This window comes from Salvelinus namaycush, chromosome 10 (genome assembly GCF_016432855.1).
Source record: "Salvelinus namaycush isolate Seneca chromosome 10, SaNama_1.0, whole genome shotgun sequence".
NCBI lineage: Eukaryota > Metazoa > Chordata > Actinopteri > Salmoniformes > Salmonidae > Salvelinus > Salvelinus namaycush.
The window spans coordinates 21,111,144-21,134,083 of NC_052316.1; the positions used below are offsets into that span (position 1 = coordinate 21,111,144).

Consider the following 22,940-nt stretch of genomic DNA (forward strand, 5'->3'; position numbering starts at 1 on the left):
TTAGCCAGTAAAGAGGGCTTTACTATCCTTAGGTAGGAAAATAACTTTTGCTTCCTTCCAGGCCTGAGGGCACACACTTTCTAGTAGGCTTAAATTTAATATATGGCAAATAGGAGTGGCAATATCGTCTGCTATTATCCTCACTAATTTTCCATCCAAGTTGTCAGACATGGGTGGCTTGTCATTGTTGATAGACAACAATATATTTTTTAACCTCTTCCACACTTACTTTATGTTGAAAGTCACTACAGTATGCTCTTCAGTAAGGCCATTTTACCGCCAATGTTTGTCTATGGAGATTCCATGGCTGTGTGCTCGATTTTATACACCAGTCAGCAATGGGTGTGGCTGAAATAGACAAATCCACTCATTTGAAGGGTTGTCCACTTACTTTTGTATATATAGTGTATGTGTATTAGAGCCTTTTGTGAGTAAATGATCAATAATGTATTCAATACTGTGAAGTGTGTTGAGTTTTAGACATCATTGTATGTATAGTAATCATTGACCAATGTATCTCAGCTCACAGCAGTGTGCAGGTGTTTGGATTAGATATGGCAGGACATAGTGGTCAGCGTGGTCCTCTTCTACTGGGTTCAGTAACTTTCACTGCTTTTCTGAGGCCAGAGGGGCCTGCAGAGGGCAGTGAGGCTGGAGACTCCCAGAGGGCTACAGAGGACAGTGAAGTTGGAGCCTGTGACCCCAGGGCCCTCTCAAAGCTGGCCACAGACATGGACATCCTGGTGCATCTGCTGGACTATGATGACAGACAGAGGCAGAGAGTGTTTCATCCTGCTGTGCCAACATACAGGTAAGCCTGAGCCCTATAACCAGCCTATTGTAACTTTGACATTGTTTGGCATTCCATGGCTTGAATTCATCCTCTTGACCAGTGTGTATCCTCTTATTACAGAAGAATGGTGGCTGCAACAAGATGGCCTGTTTCAGTGGTCAGTACTTCTGCTGGGTGTATGCCTTATTATCCTGGACAAAAATAACCCTTACAAGCACTATGAAAACCCGAACACTGCCTGCTATAATGCCACATTTGGTAGACAGTAAGATTGTGCTACAGTTTGAGAACCCTGTGCATATTATTTTACAGTTCATCAAGTTCAGATCAGGTCATCTTTACAGTCAATGTTATCAGATTACTATGAACTACATGAACACAAAAGCATGTGGAAGAAATGCGTGCCAGGACACGCTTTTAAGATCATTGACAAGTTACGTATATTTGTAGCAAACAGAGTGCACAGTGGTGTGAATGGGAGCCTCAAGCAGCACAGCACAGGTGTCAAAGTCATTCCACGGAGAACCTAGTGTCTGCGGGTTTTCGCTCCTCCCTTGTACTTGATTGATTAATTAAGGGCACTAATTAGTAAGGAACTCCCCACACCTGGTTGTCTAGGGCTTAATAGAAAGGAAAAAACTAAAATGTGCAGACACTATGTCACGCCCTGACCGTAGAGATCCTTTTTATGTCTCTATTTTGGTTGGTCAGGGCGTGAGTTTGGGTGGGCATTCTATGTCTGGTGTTCTATGTTGTCCTTGTTTTGTATTTCTGTGTGTTTGGCCTTGTATGGTTCTCAATCAGAGGCAGCTGTCTATCGTTGTCTCTGATTGAGAATCATACTTAGGTAGCCTTTTCCCTCCTGTGTTTGTGGGTGGTTGTTTCCTGTTTAGTGTTTGTTTCACCTTTCAGGACTGTTCGTTTGTCGTGTTTGTTGTTTTGTCAAGTGTTGCGTATTTCATTAAATAATATGAACACTTACCACGCTGCACCTTGGTCCTCTTCTCCTCCCGACCACGTGCGTTACACACTAGGCCCTCCATGGAATGAGTTTGACACTCCTGGTGTATAGTATAGCCCTCATTGATTCAAGTTGAGTTTGGGAACGGAGAAAAAATATATATATTTCTTTAAGACATCTAAATCTTTCTCTAATATATACCTCAAAGTCTTTTGCCAAATATGCAGTCAATAATGAAGCTTCATGCTATGCTACAATACAGTGTAAATTAATGTCTAAAACCTAATGCTTGATGGACTCTCGCAGTGTCTGTATGTAATGTCATGCTTATATTTTAATCATGTACACAATTGTTTGTTCATTTCTCTCTTTAATAATAAATAACCTCTCTTTAATAATACATTTTCTATGAACTCAGAATTCTATAAATGTTTAGGATTCAAAATGAATAAATTATTCAGAATAATGACTAGTGAGTAATACTTTATATATGAGACTTGAATGCACAACTTACACAATGCTTGGAGCAAATACAACATTAAGGATTTGTGCTCTAGACTAGAGTAATGATTTCCTAACCGTCTCTTTCATGTATCAAAGTTAATTCTTGATACATGAAAAGTGAGATGTATATGGAGGGTGCGGGGCAACAGAAGATGAACAGCATAGGGGCTAAGGATCTTAGAGATGGGGAAAGGTCCGATAAAACGGGGGGAAAGTTTGCGGGCCTCCACCAGGAGGGGCAGATCCCGAGTGGACAGCCATACCCTCTGCCCGAGACGATAACGGGGAGCCGGGGTCCGGTGGTGAGCCGACTGTCATTGATACCTGAAGGTGGTATTGAGAAGAGCAGACCGGGCTCTCTTCCAGATACGGCGACAGCGGCATCTGGGCAGGGGGATGCTGACCTCTTGCTCAGGAAAGAGCAGGGGCTGATAATCCATCGAACACTCGAAAGGCGAGAGACCAGTGGTTGAGCAGGGGAGGCTGTTGCAGGCGTATTCCACCCACACGAGTTGCTGGCTCCATGTGGTAGGGTTGGCAGAGACGAGGCAGCGAAGAGTTGTCTCCAGGTCCTGATTGGTTCGCTCTGACTGGCCAATAGACTGGGGGTGAAACCTGGAGGACAGACTGACCGACGACCCAATGAGTGTGCAGAACGCCTTCCAGAACCAGGACGAGAACTGAGGACCACGGTCAGAGACCATGTCCACCGGAAGTCCATGGATCCGGAAGACGTGCTGCGCCACGAGCTGGGATGAGAGTAGCTTGGGGAGGGGAATGAAATGGGCGGGTTTGGAAAACCTGTCCACCACCGTAAGGATAGTGGTGTTGCCTTCAGATGGAGGGAGACCAGTGACGAAGTCCAGGAAGCTTTACAGCTGGAAACCCCAGGAAGCTTTACAGCTGCAATCAGGAGGTGGGTTGTGGACAATCCACCACTGCTCTCACCTTTCCAGGATCCATCTGTATGTTGCCTACAGCTATGATGTATCCAAAGAAGGAGATGGTGGAGTGATGAAATTAGCATTTCTCTGCTTTGACAAACAGCTGGTTCTCCAGAAGAAGCTGGGGTGCTTGTCAGATATGGATGACAAGTTCTTAAACCAGCTCAACATGTCACGGAGAACGTCGTTAACCAGGGCCTGGAACACAGCAGGAGTGTTGGTCAGTCCGAATGGCATCACCAGGTATTGGTAGTGCCCGCTAGCCGTGCTAAAGGCAGTCTTCCACTCATCCCCTTTTGGTATCCGTATCCCCACAGCAGGATGGCATGGAATGAGGTACGAATAAGGGGAGACTGGACATTCGTAATGCCCATCAGCATACTCACACTTCCTGATGAGCCGGGTCTTTTTACAGGACAGGTAGAAATGTAGTGACCTGCAGTCCCACAATACAGACAGCTCTTGGTGTTCAGTCTGTGTAACTGTTCGGCAGGAGACAATCTACCTCTGCCAAGTTGCATAGGCTCCGTAGTGGGCGAGTCGGCAGACCTCTGTGATTCCCGGGGGAACTCGGGTAATCTCGGATTCTCTCGTCAATGTAGATGCCAAGCACTTCCAGGATTCCTCAGAGGCGAGGTGGGATCCATTGACGAGCAAGGGGGAGTGAAAACAGACCTCTCCCTCCAACGTTCCCGTAGGTGCCCAACGATCTAAATGGTCAAGGCGATGAAAGAGTCAAGATCGATGGGCAGCTCCGGGCTGCGAGCTCATCTTTCACCTCTTCTGATAACCCGTGAAGGAATGTGTCGAACAGGGCTTCCGGGTTCCTGGCACTCTCGGCTGCCAACGTGCCAAAATTGACTGCATAGTCTGCCACACTACGGGAGTCTTGGCGTAGCGGGAGTAGCTTCCGAGCAGTCTCTCTCTGACAACAGAGAATCAAACACTCCCCATGAACTCCTCCAGATTGAAACACAAGGTGGCTTGTTGCTCCCACACTGCTGTAGCCTAGGCGAGAGCCCTCTCGGACATCAGTGTTATAAGGTATGCTAACTTCGAGTGGTTCGAGGGAAAGAAGAGGACTGTAGCTCAAAGATGAGGGAGCACTTGGAGAAAAACGTCCGACAGGTCCCTGAATCTCCAGCGAAGCATTCCGGAGGAGGTAAGCAGGGATCTCGGGAAGCCGGGATGGGCTGGGGGATTTGCTGCTGACAGCTGGGTTGCTGAGAGGCTGGGAGGTTACGGTAGTGGTTGGCTTTCTAATGGACTTGCTCCAGTAATGTATGGAAAGCATGGTCGTGGCATTCCGCCAAGTTCTGGAATCCTTCCAGAAAACCTTGAAGAAACTCCTCGTGTCTCCCAATGGTGGCTCCTTGGGAGGAGACAACGTTATGGAGCTGTTCCGACTCTGCTGGGTCAGTCAGAGCCAGTTCATACTATCACGACTCAGGATAAAACCCAGATGCAGACCGTTCGAATCATGGATGTTTATTGACCAAACAGGGGGCAGGCAAAAGGCAGGTCAAGGGCAGGCAGAGGTCAGTAATCTAGGCCAGAGTCAGAAAGGTACAGAACGGCAGGCAGGCTCAGGGTCAGGGCAGGCAGAATGGTCAAAACCGGAAGAACTATAAAACAGGGACTAGAGAGAACAGGAGTACAGGGGGAAAAACGCTGGTAGGCTTGAGGAGATAAGACGAACTGGCAACAGACAAACAGAAAACACAGGTATAAATGCACATAGAATAATGGGAAAATGGGCGACACATGGAGGGGGGTGGAGACAAGCACAAGACTGGTGAAAAAGATCAGGGTGTGACATGGGGTATTTTTTCCCCTTAATCATATCACAAAAAATTATTTGATGTCTCATTAATATGCACATATTTTTCTGGACACTGGATGAAGTCAACCTAAATATTTAGTTTTAATTTTGTAAAACACTCCAGGACCAGATTTACACATAGCCAATTGTAGATTAATACTTTTTTCATCTTTCTATCTGTAAAATACTAAAGAAAGTAAAATGCATTTTTGGTGAATTCTTTTGAAGAACATGTCATCAAGAAAAATTTGACAACATATCAACAATTCCCTATGTATAAGTATGAAGAATATGTCTAAAGATAACCCCACAACATTTGGTGAATGCAGATGCTTCTAAGGCTGAGAAAATGAGTTGGCGTGTGGGAAATGACAGTTAACCTCTGAATTGCAGGGCGCAAAATATTACTACAAATATTTATAATCATGCAATCACAAGTGAAATATACCAAAACACAGCTTAGCTTGTTGTTAATCCACCTATCGTGTCAGATTTTGAAAATATGCTTTACAGCGAAAGCAATCCAAGCTTTTGTGAGTGTATCAATCAATGCTACAACAGCTAGCCCCAAATTAGCATGGTCACGAAAAAGCAATAAAATTAATCGCTTACCTTTGATAATCTTCGCAATGTTTGCACTCACGAGACTCCCAGTTACACAATAAATGTTATTTTTGTTCGATAAATATTACTTTTATAACAAAAAAAACGCCATTTGGGTTGCGCGTTATGTTCAGAAAACTACAGCCTCGTTCCGTTCGACAAAAATTCCAAAAAGTATCCGTAATGTTCGTAGAAACATGTCAAATGTTTTTTTATAATCAATCCTCAGGTTGTTTTTAACATACATAATCGATAATATTTCAACCGGACCGTAACCTATTCAATAAAAGAGAGAAAGAAAATGGAGAGCTACCCCTCTCGCACGCAGGAACTAATCAAAGGACACCTGACTAGTTTTGAAAAATCTCGCTCATTTTTCAAAATAAAAGCCTGACAGTATGTCTAAAGCCTGGTCACAGCCTGAGGAAGCCATTGGAAAAGGAATCTGGTTGATACCCCTTTAAATGGAAGAAAGACGGGAAATGAAACACAGATTTATTTATTTTTAAATCACTTCCGGGTTAGATTTCCTCAGGTTTTCGCCTGCAAAATAAGTTTTGTTATACTCACAGACAATATTTTGACAGTTTTGGAAACTTTGGAGTATTTTCTATCCTAATCTGTAAATGATATGCATATTCTACGATCTGGACCTGAGAAATAGTCTGTTTACCTTGGGAACGTTATTTTAAAACAATTTTAAAAATCTGACCCCTAGTGTCAAGAAGTTTTAAAGACAAGGACACTGAATTCAGACTACCAAACGCCAAACACCTATTTAGACCCAATCACCATCTCTTCAAAGGAGGTTACTACATATAGTCCAGTTTGTAACATTCTCTATGACTGTGGTTCCCAGCCAGGGGTACTAGGACCCCTGAGTGTACTTGGCCTATCCACAGGGGGTACTTGAGAAGACTCATGAGATCATAGGCCTACTGGTAAAATGTACATGAGGGGGCACTTCAGGGGTACTCTGGACAGAGCAAAATTCAGTTGGTGGTACAGTAACCGAAAAAGGTTGGGAGCGACTGTTCTATGAAATGGTCTTTTAAATTATGTGTGAATCATTTATGGATGTATGTCCATTTTAAAAGTGTTTACAATTCATTACATTTTAATGACGGCAGTGTGATAAACTAACGAAAAGATAAATGTTTATCGTCTTTTTTACATAATCTTTTTAAAAATTATAATATTAAAGTGGAGCTGACAGCCGTTTTGCACTGTTTCACTAAGGCTTTAGTAATCAATCTAGCAAGAGGGCAATATTTTATTGAGATGGTAGTGTCACCCCCCCTGGAAAACTATGGCCTTTGGCTTAAACCTGGAATATGTCTGAGAAAAAAATTAACTATTCAACCCATATGATCTAGTACACAATAAAAGTATAATAAAACATATACAAATATGATGATATGATTTTTTTAAATGAAATGGAATGAATAAGCCTTTTCATATTTTATAATAGGTCCATATATACTGCAGTTATCATCTTTTTAGGAACATCTACCCAAAATATTTCACCTTCTTTACTACTTTACCAAAGATATCATGACATTAGAAATAGTCCAAATCTGTTAAATTCGTGAATGTTTAAATCAACATTTGTGACATTTAAACAGCATGCGTCCCTCCTATAGACAAGGGGAGAAGGGCTGTCTATGTAAGGGCTCGATTTTGTAATTCTGAGCATATGCAATGTGTCTGCCTCCGACGTAAAACAAATGTTTGACTTCCACACAAAATTACTTCTTTACTTATTTTAGATTTAAGTAAGTGTGTAGGTCGCATTATTTATCATAGAACTATGAAAGTTATGTATTTAGATCCACCTGCTCTAGAAAAATTTTGCAATTTCTTTGCCTTGTCTGTGCCGTGAAGCAGTCGAGCTGGATAAATATGACTTAACGTTGCAGTGAAGTGATTTAAATTGATGTAATGATGCAGGGTGGTCGGCTGCATCGGAACTGGTCAGATGACGCAGATGCCATGCTACAGGACTGTTTTGCTAGCACAGACTGGAATATGTTCCGTGATTCATCCAATGGCATTGAGGAGTATACCACCTCAGTCCCTGGCTTCATCAATAAGTGCATCAACGACGTCGTCCCCACAGTGACCGTACGTACATATCTCAACCAGAAGCCATGGATTACAGGCAACATCCTCACCAAGCTAAAGGCAAGAGCTGGGGACACTAATCCAGACAGTTAAGAAATCCCGCTATGCCCTCAGACGAACCGTCAAACAGGCAAAGCATCAATACAGGACTAAGATTGAATCCTACTACAACGGCTCTGACACTCGTCGGATGTGGCAGGGCTTGCAAACTACAAAGGGACACCCAGCCGCGAGCTGCCTAGTGATGCGAGCCTACCAGACGGCCTAAATACCTTTTATGCTCACTTCGAGGCAAGCAACACTGAAGTATGCATGAGAGCACCAGCTGTTCCAGATGACTGTTTGATCACGCTCTCCGTAGCCGATGTAAGCAAGACCTTTAAACAGGTCAATATTCACAAGGCCGCGGGGCCAGACGGATTACCAGGATGTGTACTCAGAGCATGCGCGGACCAACTGGCAAGTGTCTTCACTGACATTTTCAACCTCTTCCTAACTGAATCTGTAATGCCTACGTTTCTAGCTGATCACCATAGTCCCTGTGCATCGGAAAGCTAACTTTTTAAACACATTTCATCAAGCTTGGAGTTGCATATTTACAGTATTTAACTTTTTAATGTGTATAGTATTGCTTACTAGGTGTTGTCAAATTAATGCTGTAACCACTCCCTCTTCAAATCAGGGATGATTGGAAAAAGCTGTTCTAATGAGGACATTGTATTATAATTTCTTTGTACTCCCTGACGAAGGCCATGCAACCGAAACACGTCAGAGTTTTTAAACTTTGTTTCCATTGAACATGCCATACAAATAAATACATTTTAATTAATTATATGAAGTGTCTTGGTCCTCCTTTCTTTTTGATGACCGATTTACCCCTTTTACCAAGAGCAGCTTCTGTCTACCAAAATCTACTATTGTGTACCTTAACAGCATTTCCCTTCCTCCTTTTTCTACATTTCATCAAGGCTTTACATTTAACCTTCCTGTTCCAATAAAATGTGTTTTTCCAATCTCCCTAAAGGAAATTGTTCTGCGCAGCCGGCCCTGTGCTGTAAAGGCACTAACGTGAACTGCTTCAAAGGGTGCTTCTGTGACGAGTCTTGTCAGACTCAAAATGACGGCTGTCCCGACTATGCAGATACCTGCACAGAAGGTCAGAACCCTTGATACCTATTTTTGAAATCATTGATTACAGTTACAGTGTACATGACGTGATTCATAGTATTTTGTTTTATACCTATCTTGGGTAACACCAAAAACGCCTGAGTTTCAATGTCAAGTGTCTTAAAATCACAGGACACCAACATCAAAGCGGAGTGGGTGAAATAGAAAAAAATGTCTGCCATTAACTCAAAGTATGTCATACCAACTCAGTGGCCTTGGGATTAGAGTGCCCACCCTGCGATTGGAAGGTTGGAAACTGGGTTTGATAATCGACCAAATCATACTAAAGACTGTAAAAATGGGACCTGATGCTTGACACTCAACATTAAGGAGATAGATTGGAGGTAAGGCCCTGTGATAGACTAGCGTCCTGTCCAGGTGGTGTATTTGTACATCAAGCTGCCTGCCTCACTCTACAGAAACAGGTGATAGGCTCATGATCCTCTGAGCTTTTCCAGTTCGCTCGTGCAAAGCTACTTATGGCATATCTTTTAGATATTCAGACTTTGATTGGTAGTTTGAAGGTATCCATTCTCGCTCCATCCCATTCAACTGATGCATTTCTTGAAGTGGCAATTCAGAATGTAAGTGCATCTGTTTTCTCTTTGCCTATCTCAATCCTCAGTTTGAAATAACAAAAAATGCATAAGTTACACACAGGTGACATAGATCGGAATAAGTCAAAGAAGACTGGAAAGACTTGATTTGTGAATCTTCTCAAACACTTCAGAAATATGTATTTAGGTTTTATCACTCACTTTTCACTTTGTCCATCTCCCTGTCAACAACGCATTCCTCTACCTCCTCCATCTCAGGCTGCTATACGGCAGCAGGCCTATCCCACTGGGCAAAAACTGGTTGAATCAAAATTATTTCCCCATCATTTCAACCAATTAATTAATTAATTAATATTAATTATATTACATTGTATTGATTATATTACATACGCCACTTGTAATAGACGCTTCCGATATACAGTACCAGTCAAAAGTTTGTACACACCTACTCATTCAAGCGTTTTTCTTTATTTCTATTATTTTCTACATTGTAGAATAATAATGAAGACTTCAAAACTATGAAATAACACATATGGAATCATGTAGTAACCAAAAAAGTGTTAAAAAAAATCAAAATATATATTATATTTGAGATTCTTCAAAGTAGCCACCATTTGCCTTGAGGACAGCTTTGCACACTCATGGACGAGATGTGTATCTTTAATGTGATTTCTCAAATAATTTGCCAAAATTTTAGGATTAAACATTGAACATTATATACTATAAATCATATAATAGTGTTCATCCCTGAACAAGCAAGAAGCTGCCAGCAGAGGTCCTAGTAACACAGTGTTCCATTGCATGATGCCCCGCTCCTGTCTAGAACACAACCACCTTTATTGATCTGGGTAGCTTCCTAAGTCTTACCAGCAGGCGACCCCAGTCCCCTATACAGTAGTGGACATTTTTCGTATGCCTAAAAATTGCTTTTTGTCTCAATATCCTGAAACTCTAAGACACCACCTAATTTGCCTTTGGATCCAGGGATATTTGTGTTGTGTTTATCCCAACTCACAGTGTTTGTCACATAAGCCCATTGTGGCCCAAAATGGGCATATATTGAGAAACACCTCATGCATTTAAACTAGTTAATATCACTGATCACATTACTCACTCATTGTATTTGTCTCTCATGAAGGAATATAAGGATCCAGTCATGGATTACCACCTACTATCCTAAATCCTAATGGTTACAATCCTCCTTCTCCTCCTTCCCCTCCTCATTAAAATGGATTAGGAAAGTCTGGAATAGATCACAGAAAACAAAAGGCAAGAAGGAAACAAAGCAAGTGTAACAATTCAACTTTAACGCTGTTATGTGATCCATTTGAGAGAGAAAGGGAGGGGCTAGAGACGAGGAACGTAGCGAATTGGATGACACCGTACGAGCGCAAGAAGGTTGACAAGATAACATAGGATGTTAAAGAAAAAGGAGAAATCCTGATTCATCAAAATAATTTTGCATTTTTTGGATTACAAGTCTATCGGCTTGAAGCTTCTATTTTGGAGTGTGGCCGTATACTGTAGCCTTCACGTATCGGTTATTATTCTTTAGCCTATTTATTTGCGGGGCCCTCTGCCATAATAATGGCTCGACAGTAGCCTTGGACAATGTGTTCAAAACGTCGGATGTGTCGTTTACCGAGGAGATCCCGTTAGAATATGATTTTAACGTACCAATATATACGATATATATGTGATTCCCATCAAAATAATAACGCGCTCTTCCGTGCGGATCCATTCGAAATCTGGGCGATTGTAATTGTATAGCGCATCTCTACATCCTTATCTGGTATGTGCCCACCGATGGTGCCTCTTTTTCTTTAAAAAACGGTGATATATTGTGGACTGGGCAGTGTGTATTCTAATGTTTAGTCGTTTTTATCACAGTGTAGGTTGTATCAGATATTGATTTATTGTGGTAGTGTATTGTTGTAGGCTACATTATCAGCCTACACAATATAAATAAGAGGAATCGTGTGAGTAATTATGATATAACAACGCATGACTATTATTCATTATATGTTATTACTTATTAGTAGTAGGCCTAGTAATAACATTATTAGTGTTCATATTTTCATAAATTAGTTGTAAGCGGTGGTTGTGTAGCCATCTGTCTAGGCCTAGATATAAATAATTATCATCTGCTGAATATTTGCTATGATTCATTTTTGGCATATTCTCATCCTCTGACTTATTGCAGTTACAATAGGCTACAAACCCCAAAAGGCCTCTCATATGCAATCAGTGCTATGAAGTCAGGAGCATCAGATCTTAGAGGCATGGCCATGATAGGCTTCTTTTACAAAACATATCAATACCACCATGGATGCTGCATAGCCTATTCCCCTGGAGCTACATCGCAGCTGAATGCCTCCAGGCCCTTGCTAGGTGTCAGGCTTATTAGAGGAAGATGCTCACTGTCTGGAATTGACCTCATCTTCTCCAAGGAAATGTTGTGCTTATCTGTCAACACAAGCCTGTACTTCCACAGCTGCCTGCAGCAGCAGCTTATGTTTGGAGGGCAGGCAATGGAATCTTCCTAATAAAGACTCCTCAATATTGTTTTAGCGTGCCTAATCAGTTTGTGAAAATTAAGTGACCCTTCATTAGCCTACTGAAGTGACACAAAGTTAATTTCCATCCAATTTGTTTGTGACATTTTTTTTTTACAGTCATCATCCGAAGCCACATACAAGTATAGCATGCCTTACATGTAAGATGCATAGAAAATACATTAATTGATAGAGTAGTCATTTAAAAAAGACCAACTATTATTTTTGACAGTCTGGTGAAGTCAGCCCAGAAGCAACCTGGATTAATATCATAGAAAGCAACAGCCATGTAATAAGCTGCCCTTTTTTCTGATCTGATTCTATGTGACACTGTATTCTGTCAGCATGTAACATGAGTACTGACACTTGCATTTTGTTTATGCGCTAGGGCAGAACATTTTGGGGCCCAGTTTTTCCGCTCAAAATGCGTATCAGCTAATTGAAATCGTTGATTTACTTGCACGTGACGGAACACTAAATTGTAGCTGGTCCCATCAGATAACATGGCACAAGTTAGCCCTTTGCTAACCTCACCGGGTGGCAGTGATTATATCCTGGAACAAATTCTCCATCAGCCTATCAAAGATCTTAGCCTTTATATCCACCAACCAATGGCATTTCTTAAAATAGGTCAACCCGGGCCACTAGAGGGACATTTTAAGCTAACAAATTCAAGGATTACTCTTGTTCCATTGGTCTGTAACAAAATGTTGTATGCAAATATTGCATTGATGCATCCTTGACTAGGCTACTAACTACTACCAGCATTAGACCAAATTTTTAGATACGACAAAATCCAACGTTTTCGTTTATCTGTTTCACACACATCCATGTTTATTTATTTATTTAATTTTTTATTTAACCTTTATTTAACCAGGTAGGCCAGTTGAGAACAAGTTCTCATTTACAACTGTGACCTGGCCAAGATAAAGCAAAGCAGTGCGACAAAAACAACAACACAGAGTTACACATAAACAAACGTACAGTCAATAACACAATAGAAAAGAAAAATAGAAAAATCTATGTACAGTGTGTGCAAATGTAGAAGAGTAGGGAGGTAGGCGATAAATAGGCCCTAGAGGCGAAATAATTACAATTTAGCATTAATACTGGAGTGATAGGTGTGCAGATGATGATGTGCAGGTAGAGATACTGGGGTGCAAAAGAACATGTGCTTTTATGTAAAAAATATAAATACTTTTATGTAAGTTTATCATATATCGTTAAAAAAAACGAAGAGCCTTATGTATTTGTCAAATAGCAGTCATGTAGGCTACTATTATCAACATCGCTTTTAGGTGGCACACATTTCGGTTGACTCTAAATCAATAGTGCATTAACCATGGGTTTGAGGGGGCCTCAAACCCATGGTTAATGCACTATTGATTTAGAGTCAACCGAAATGTGTGCCACCTAAAAGCGATGTTGATAATAGTAGCCTACATGACCTCGCATCAAGCTTTTTTGTTGAGGATTCTTTTTTTTTACTGCCGGTCCTTGATGCTCAATTCAGAACGCATGTGACAAAGTGGATGATTATCATAATGCATAGCCTATAAAATGTTGTAAGGCTAAATGTAAGTGTAACCACATAGCATCGGGCTAACGTGCCATTTTATCTGACTGGACCGGCTACAATTTCGCATTCTGCCACGTGCAAGTAAATCAACGATTTTAATTGGCTGATACATATTTTGAGTCGGAGAAACTGTTTACATTTAAATGGTTGCTTATGTTCGCAAGTATGGCCCCTTTGAGTTCACAATAACATATACAAATGACCAGATTGGGATATTGTCAACAAAATTATATATTTCTTTGTTACTTTAACCAGATTTACCCTGCCCTCTCTAAACCAATGTCCCAACTCCAGTCCCCCAACAGTACCAATTTTTATTGAAGCCCTGGACAAACACACCTGATTCAACTTGTCAACTTATCATCAAGCCCTTTATGAGTTGAATCAGGTGTGTTTGTCTGGGGCTTTAACAAAAATGTGTACTGTTAGGGATACTGGAGGACTGGAGTTGGGAAACACTGCTTAAACCTCCATTTCTCTTTCCTCAATCTGTCTGTCTCTCTTTCTAGGATCTCTGTCCTATTGGTGCGATGGCCTTCTCTCTTCTGGCTATCCTGATATTATCTCTCCACGCTCTCCCATCCATTGGCTGTCCAGTGGGATGTCGCTGCTACAGCCTGACTGTGGAGTGTGGCTCTACAGGCCTCCGGGACATCCCCTCACATGTCCCAGCTTCTACACAGGTTAGCATTGACTCAATATGTCTATATGTCTGTTTCCCAGATACCACCCACCACACAATATAGCCATAATTGAATCATCCATACACTCACTCAGACGTATCTACTCTTCTTAGAGTTTACATAAGGAGTTATGCCCATTGTTACTTATGCTCATCTATTCCATTTAGACCATCTTCCTTCAGGACAATGCTATCGGGCAGATCCGTCTGTCAGACCTCTCCCAGCTGGGCCGTCTGCACTACCTGTATCTGCAGAACAACAGTATCTCAGCACTGGAGCCCGAGGCCTTCCAGAGCCAGGGTCAGCTTCTGGAGCTGGCCCTCAACGGGAACCGCATCCACCTGGTCACAGCAGACATGTTCAGGGGCCTGGATCACCTCCGCATCCTCTACCTGGCAGGAAATGACATCACTCGCCTACAGGACTATACCTTCAGAGGCCTACAGGTCAGTCCCCATATTATCAGTAACTCAGTTAATGTTTTGTCAAACCAATGCTAGTGTTCCCCTCCTCCCTTGTAAACAGACTGTTTGTCCTGATAATTATCTAGAGTTCCACCACAACAATCAACGCTTCAACTTAAACCACTTCCTCTACATTATATTCATTACTAATAATGATTACAATCCCTGCTTCCATAGCGTCTTCAAGAGCTTCACCTGCAGCAGAATAGCATTGAGATGCTGGGAGACCAAGCTCTAGTTGGTCTGTCCTCTCTGGCCCTGCTTGACCTCAGCCGGAATAACCTGCACACCATCGGCCCTGCCACCCTGCGGCCCCTCGTCAGCCTGCAGGTGCTGCGTGTCACAGGTGAGGGCCAAAGGACAGGATTTGGGCTAGGGCTGTGGGACCAAAAAAGAAGCCTACAGTAAATATATTGACCTTGTTCTTCAAATAGAATTACCTCTTTCAAATGTTTTGTCTTAATTGTCTCAATGTTGTGTTGCATCCTTTCCATTACCCTTTGTTGACTTTGCCACACCTCCCCCCTCAAATTATAATTTCCTACTGTAGACAATCCGTGGCGTTGCGACTGTGCCCTGCACTGGCTACGCAGCTGGATCGATGAGGAGGGTCAGCGCCTGCTGAGCTCGGCCGAGCGGCGCCTTGTCTGTTCTGAGCCACCCCGCCTCTCCCACCTCAGCCTGGTGCAGGTGCCTCTTAACAGCCTGGTGTGCATCCCCCCTCTGGTGCAGCTGGAACCCCGCCGCCTGGCCGTGCGCCTGGGGGAGAGCCTGCGCGTCTCCTGCCATGCATCTGGTTACCCCCGGCCGCAGGTCACCTGGAGGAAGGCTTCCCAGGGTAAGGTGCAGCTCTCCCCCCGGGGGCTGGTGCAGGACCTGGGCGGTGTAGGGACTGTGGGGGCTGAGGATGCAATACATCCAGCTGCAGGACGGGTGAGACTCCAGAAGGAGGATGGGGAGCGCTTCGATCCAGACACGGGCAGTGGGATGCTGTTCCTTAGCAACGTGACAGTGGCTCACGCCGGGCTGTATGAGTGCGAAGCTTGGAACGCTGGAGGGGTGGCCCGTGTGACCTTTCAGCTCGCAATCAACTCTTCGTCCTCGTCCAGTTGGTCCCCTGCCTCCTACGCTCCATCCTGGCCTCGTCTGCGCTCCAATCGGCCGACGTCGTCAGACGTGAGTCGAGAGCCCTTGTACGCCCTTGGCAGCATGGCCTTCAGCGCACTGGGAGCTGCTACTCAGACTGCCATCGCCATAGGGATCTCCCTGCTGGCCCTCACAGCTCTTCTCCTGGTGGCCATGATCTACAGCCGACAACGACATCGGCAGAAGGACACAGATGACAAGGAGGAAAGCATCCTGTATGTCAATGATTACTCGGACGGACCAACAACCTTTGCCCAGCTGGAGGAGTATCGGGATGAGCGCGGGCACGAGATGTATGTTCTGAACCGGGCTAAACCCGTCCTCCCACCTTCCAGCACAGCCACTACCACCACCCTGGGGTACCAACAGCAGGAAACGCTGTCTCCCACAAAGCCCCAGATAGAGCCGGATATACGGACAATGAGAAGGATGGCAGGGGAGGGCGGGGAGGCAGAGCCGGTGACAGCCGAGTCGGAGGGCTTGTTTCTGAATCACACAGGCTTGTTCCTCGACTCACAAATTGCATATGAGATCCACTGCTGAAGGCCCCTAGGACGACGTTCACAATGAGCTAGTCCAGAGTGCTTAATGTCACTTGGTGACAACACCTCCAGACTGCAATGAGGGTTCAGATGAATCATAAATCCTGATTGCTCTGGCTCCAGAGTGACAAGTTTGCGCAGCAGTATGATATAAAGACATGGCAGGAGACATGCCTCCCTCAACCAAAACCCTCACTGTACTGTACCTTACTGTGATATGAGAAAATTAGTCCTTTGTCCAGCTTGAACATATACTGTAGCTACTATAGTAAGTATGGAGAACCATTACAGTGGACTGAGTAATGTGTGGTGGAGAGACCCTTATTGTGACACTTCTGCTGTTTATATAAAGTAAACTGTAATAGGGGCCTAAACAGGCTCACCTGGTTGGACTCTGGGGTTTAGAAATGTAAGAGGAAGGTGCATCATAAGTCTATAAGAAAGGAGTACTTTGTGGCAGAATACTGCTGACCAACCCGGATCCCTCCATCCTACAGCAAGTTACTTCCAAAGATTTCATCAATCAAACAACGGTATACAGTCAGTAAAACAGGCTTTCTCTCCTTCAAGTTCTGTTAATTTCCTTATGTTGGTGACTATATGCACACATGAATGAACTGAAGATAAGGAGATGTATTACATTTGCAGGCAGTACCATAAATCAGTCATCTCCTTTAACTTTAAAATAATAATTTTTGAAATATATGAAAGTACTGTAGGGCTTAGCTTTATGAAAGTATTTTTGTCGCTTGTACCTCAACATGTTTTTTAGTTGACCAAACAAGGTAAACCTAATGTGATTCAATGTGTGTGTTTTTCTCATGATCAAGTGTTTCAATAGCATTTAGCTTACTGTGTTTGCAGTATACCTCAGCATATGTATTGGTTTCAATGGAATCTGGTAAAATGTCTGTGGTCAGTAGGTTTTGGTGTGTGACATATGCTGCATACATATTTGCAGTGCATTGCTGTATGGCACTCAGTTGGGACTATTTACTGAAATTCCACCAGGAACTACCAAATCCACAACAATATTAGCTTTCATTCAAACTGTGTTTTTGCCATTCAGATGTTGAAAAGTATTTGTTTGAAAGAGGAAGTGCAGTGGACCCCAGCGCAAGCTTCCCCCAACAGCTGTAGGTTACAGGGAAAGAGTCTGGTATCCCATTGCATGCTGGACATTGGTGTGTTTGAGGCGGAGCAGTGATAAAAGCAATACAGTCTAGAATTAAAACACTGTATTGTCCTACCCAGATTGTCACTGTAAAACTGCATTTCAAGCTTTTAGTTTAATTTCAGATATTTTGAATACTTTTATTTGAAAATGATTTATTTGTGGTTTGTATTGACATACAGTTGAAGTCGGAAGTTTACATACATTTAGGTTGGAGTCATTAAAACTAGTTTTTCAACCACTCCACAAATTTCTTGTTAACAAACTATAGTTTTGGCAAGTCGGTGAGGACATCTACTTTGTGCATGACACAAGTAGTTTTTTCAACAATTGTTTACAGATTATTTCACTTATAATTCACTGTATCACAATTCCAGTGGGTCAGAAGTTTACATACACTAAGTTGACTGTGCCTTTAAACAGCTTGGAAAATTCCAGAAAAGGATGTCATGGCTTTAGAAGCTTCTGATAGGCTAATTGACATCATTCGAGTCAATTAGAGGTGTACCTGTGGATATATTGCAAGGCCTACCTTCGAAACTCATTGCCTCTTTGCTTGACATCATGGGAAAATCAAGATAAATCAGCCAAGACCTCAGAAAAAAAGTCTGGTTCATCCTTGGGAGCAATTTCCAAACACCTGAAGGTACCACGTTAATCTGTACAAACAAGAGTACGCAAGTATAAACACCATGGGACCATGCAGCCGTCATACCACTCAGGAAAGAGACGCATTTTGTCTCCTAGAGATGAATGTACTTTGGTGCGAAAAGTGCAAATCAATCCCAGAACAACAGCAAAGGACCTTGTGAAGATGCTGGAGGAAACAGGTACAAAAGTATCTATATCCACAGTAAAACGAGTCCTATATCAACATAACCTGAAAGGCTGCTCAGCAAGGAAGAAGCCACTGCTCCAAAACCGCCATAAAAAGCCAGACTACGGTTTGCAACTGCACATGGGGACAAACATCGTACTTTTTGGAGAAATGTCCTCTGGTCTGATGAAACAAAAATAGAACTGTTTGGCCATAATGAACATCGTTATGTTCGGAGGAAAAAGGGGGAGGCTTGCAAGCCAAAGAACACCATCCCAACTGTGAAGCACGGGGGTGGCAGCATCATGTTGTGGGGTTGCTTTGCTGCAGGAGGGACTGGTGCACTTCACAAAATAGATGGCATCATGAGGCAGGAAAATTATGTGGATATATTGAAGCAACATCTCAAGACATCAGTCAGGAAGTTAAAGCTTGGTCGCAAATGGGTCTTCCAAATGGACAAAGACCCCAAGCATACTTCCAAAGTTGTGGCAAAATGGCTTAAGGACAACAAAGTCAAGGTATTGGAGTGGCCATCACAAAGCCCTGACCTCAATCCTATAGAAAATGTGTTGGAAGAACTGAAAAAGCATGTGGCCGAGCAAGGAGGCCTATAAACCTGACTCAGTTACACCAGCTCTGTCAGGAGGAATGGGCCGAGATTCACCCAACTTATTGTGGGAAGCTTGTGGAAGGCTACCCAAAACATTTGACCCAAGTTAAACAATTTAAAGGCAATGCTACTAATTGAGTGTATGTAAACTTCTGACCCACTGGGAATGTGATGAAAGAAATAAAAGCTGAAATAAATCATTCGCTCTACTATTATTCAGAAATTTCACATTCTTAAAATAAAGTGGTGATCCTAACTGACCTAAGACAGGGAATTTAAATGTCAGGAAATGTGAAAAACTGAGTTTAAATGTATTTGGCTAAGGTGTATGTTAACTTCCGACTTCAACTGAATGTTCTATTCCATGTCCAAATAAATACGGTTACTGTTGTCTCTCTCTCTGTTGCTGTTTCAGATGAAACTATATTTCTACTCCTTTTGTCTAAATTGGTAATTTGTGCAAAATTATCCATATATTATCCATGTATTGATTTAAACGAATGCATGGAAATAATGGAGGCCCAAAGCGTGTCATGAAATAATATAAATTAGACACAGTTGCATGAAAACTGGTTTTGATGTCAATGCAAGAATACAAAAGTGAAGTGTTTTTCTGCAGTGTGGGTTTGATTGATCTGCCCCATACTGAATGGCAACTTAACAGAAAGTAAGCATGGTCCAGTAAATGCACCTGTATGCCAGAAGTGCAAAGAGAAAAATAGGAATAGGCTACCAATGGCAGCGTTTATTAGGCTGTGTTTACACAGCCAGCCAAATTCTGATATTTTTTTCACTTATTGTTTTTTGACCAATCATATCAGATCTTTTCACATCAGATCTTTTTCAGATCTGGATTGGTCAAAAGACCAATTAGTGAAAATAATATCAGAGTTAGGCTGCCTGTGTAAACTCAGCCCTAGAGGTTTGGATTTCATCAAGGGACGTGTTTGATTCAGATCAATTTATAGGGCCAACGCAAAGCACGCCACCAGCAGTGAGGAGAGGCAAGGAGATGTGCACACTCTCACCCAACGTCAAAAAACAAAGGAGCTGATTGTGGACTTCAGGAAACAGCAGAGGGAGCACCCCCCTATCCACATCGACGGGACAGCAGTGAAGAAGGTGGAAAGTTTCAAGTTCCTCGGCGTACACATCATATTGAAATGGTAAACCCACAAGGACAGTTTGGTGAAGAAAGTGCAACAGCGCCGATTCAACCTCAGGAGGCTGAAGAAATTTGGCTTTGCACCTAAAACCCTTACAAACTTTTACAGATGCAACTGCACCGCCCTCAACCGCAAGGCTCTCCAGAGGGTGCTGCGGTCTGCACAACTCATCACCGGGGGAAAACTACCTACCCCTCCATGACACCTACAGCATCCGATCACAGGAAGGCCAAAAAGATCATCAAGGACAACAACCACCCGAGCCACTGCCTGTTCACACCGCTACCATCCAGAAGGCGAGGTCAGTACAGGTGCATCAAAGCTGGGACCGAGAGACTGAAAGGCCATCAGACTGCTAAACAGCAATCACTAACTCAGAGAGACTGCTGCCTACATTGAGACCCAATCACTGGCCACTTTAATAAATGGATCACTAGTCACTTTAAATAATGCAACTTTAATCATGTTTACATATCTTACATTACTCATATCACATATGTATTTTACACCATCTATTGCACCTTGCCTTTGCCGCTCTGCCATTGCTCATCCATATACTTATATGTACATATTCTCATTCACCCCTTTAGTTTTGTGTGTATTAGGTAGTTGTTGGGGAATTGTTAGATTACTACTGCACTGTCGGAACTAGAAGCACAAGCATTTTGCTACACTCGCATTAACATCTGCTAACCATGTGTATGTGAACAATAATATTTGATTTGATTTTGATCGATAATGTCAAAAGCCACACTGAAGTCTAAAAAAACAGCCCCACAATCTTTTTAGCATCAGTTTGTTGAATGTCCCCTATAAGCGTGCTGAAAATGTGTTGTCAATTTGTTTACTGTAAAATAGAATTTTATCTGGTCAAACACAATTTTTTCCAAAACTTTACAAAGGGTTGGTTACAGGCTGATTAGTTGGCTATTTGAGCTCGTAAAGGGGGCTTTACTATACTTAGGTAGCGGAATGATTTTTGCATGGGCACACACTTTCTAGTAGGCTTAAATTGAAGATATGGAAAATAGGAGTGGCAATATCGTTCGCTATTATCCTCAGTAATTTTCCATCCAAGTTGTCAGATCCCGGTGGCTTGTCATTGTTGATAGACAACATTTTTCACCTATTCCACAATCACATTACAGAATACAAAATTACAACGCTTGTCTTTCTTAATTTTGTCAAATATACTTGGATGTGTATTATCAGCCTTTGTTGCTGGCATGTCATGCCTACAGTATTAGTGATGCACCGATATTACATTTTTGACCAATACCGTTATCCAATATTTTCCTTGCCCAAAAAAACCCAGATGCCGATAACCGATATTTAAAATTTTAGTGGCCTTTCAAGCATTCTAGTACAGTTAAATAGTTAACACACACACACATGGACACAGCGGTCTAAGGCACTGCATCTGTGCAAGAGGTGTCACTACAGTCCCTGGATCTAATCCAGGCTGTATCACATCCGGCCATGATTGGGAGTCCCATAGGGAGACGCACAATTGGCCCAGCGTCATCCGGGTTTGGTCAGGGTAGGCCGTCATTGTAAATAAGAATTTGTTCTTAACTTCTTGTGGCTGCAGGGGCAGTATTGAGTAGCTTGGATGAAAGGTGCACAGAGGTGCCCAGAGTAAATGGCCTGCTCCTCAGTCATAGTTACTAATATATGCATATTATTAGTATTGTATAGAAAACATTCTGAAGTTTCTAAAACTGTTTGAATTATGTCTGTGAGTATAACAGAACTCATATGGCAGGCAAAAACCTGAGAAAAAATCCAAACAGGAAGTGGAAATTCTGAGGCTGGTCGATTTTCAACCAAGATCCCATTGAAATCTCAGCGAGATATGAATGAGTTTTCACTTCCTACGGCTTCCACTAGATGTCAACAGTCTGTAGAACTTTGTCTGATGCCTCTACTGTGAAGGGGGGCCGAATGAGAGAGGAATTAGTCAGGTCTGCCATGACCTGACCATTCTTTGACCATGCGCGTTCACATAAGAGGGAGCTCTGTTCCATCGCTCATCTGAAGTCAATGTATTTCTCCGGTTGGAACGTTATTCAAGATTTATGTTAACAACATTCTAAAGATTGATTCAATACATCGTTTGACATGTTTCTACTGACTGTTACTGAACTTTTGGACATTTCGTCAGCTTTTAGGGAACGCGCTTCGTGACTTTGGAATTGTTTACCAAACGCGCTAACAAAAGTAGCTAATTGGACATAAATAACGGACATTATCGAACAAATCAAGCATTTATTGTGGACCTGGGATTCCTGGGAGTGCATTCTGATGAAGATCATCAAAGGGAACATTTATCATGTAATTTCTGGTTTCTGTTGACTCCAACATGGAGGCTAATTTGACTATTGTTCTGAGCGCCGTCTCAGATTATTGCATGGTTTGCTTTTTCCGTAAAGTTTTTTTGAAATCTGACACAGCGGTTGCATTAAGGAGAGGTATATCTATAAGTCCATGTGTATAACTTGTATTATCATCTACATTTATGATGAGTATTTCTGTTGAATCGATGTGGCTATGCAAAATCACTGGATGTTTTTGGAACTAGTGAATATAACGCACCAATGTAAACTCAGATTTTTTTATATAAATATGAACTTTATCAAACAAAACATACATGTATTGTGTAACATGAAGTCCTATGAGTGTCATCTGATGAAGATCATCAAAGGTTAGTGATTAATTTTATCTCT

The 22,940-nt window shown here is 42.3% G+C and overlaps 1 protein-coding gene across 1 annotated transcript; it reads left to right on the plus strand.

Moving 5' to 3' along the window:
• Positions 1 to 554: 554 nt before the first annotated feature.
• Positions 555 to 16,445, plus strand: LOC120055211 (leucine-rich repeat-containing protein 24-like). The gene is made up of 6 exons (XM_039003132.1): positions 555 to 811; positions 2,377 to 2,560; positions 14,119 to 14,292; positions 14,460 to 14,738; positions 14,934 to 15,102; positions 15,307 to 16,445. Exons 1-6 carry the CDS (start codon positions 555 to 557, stop codon positions 16,443 to 16,445), a joined length of 2,202 nt encoding a protein of 733 aa, XP_038859060.1.
• Positions 16,446 to 22,940: the final 6,495 nt, after the last annotated feature.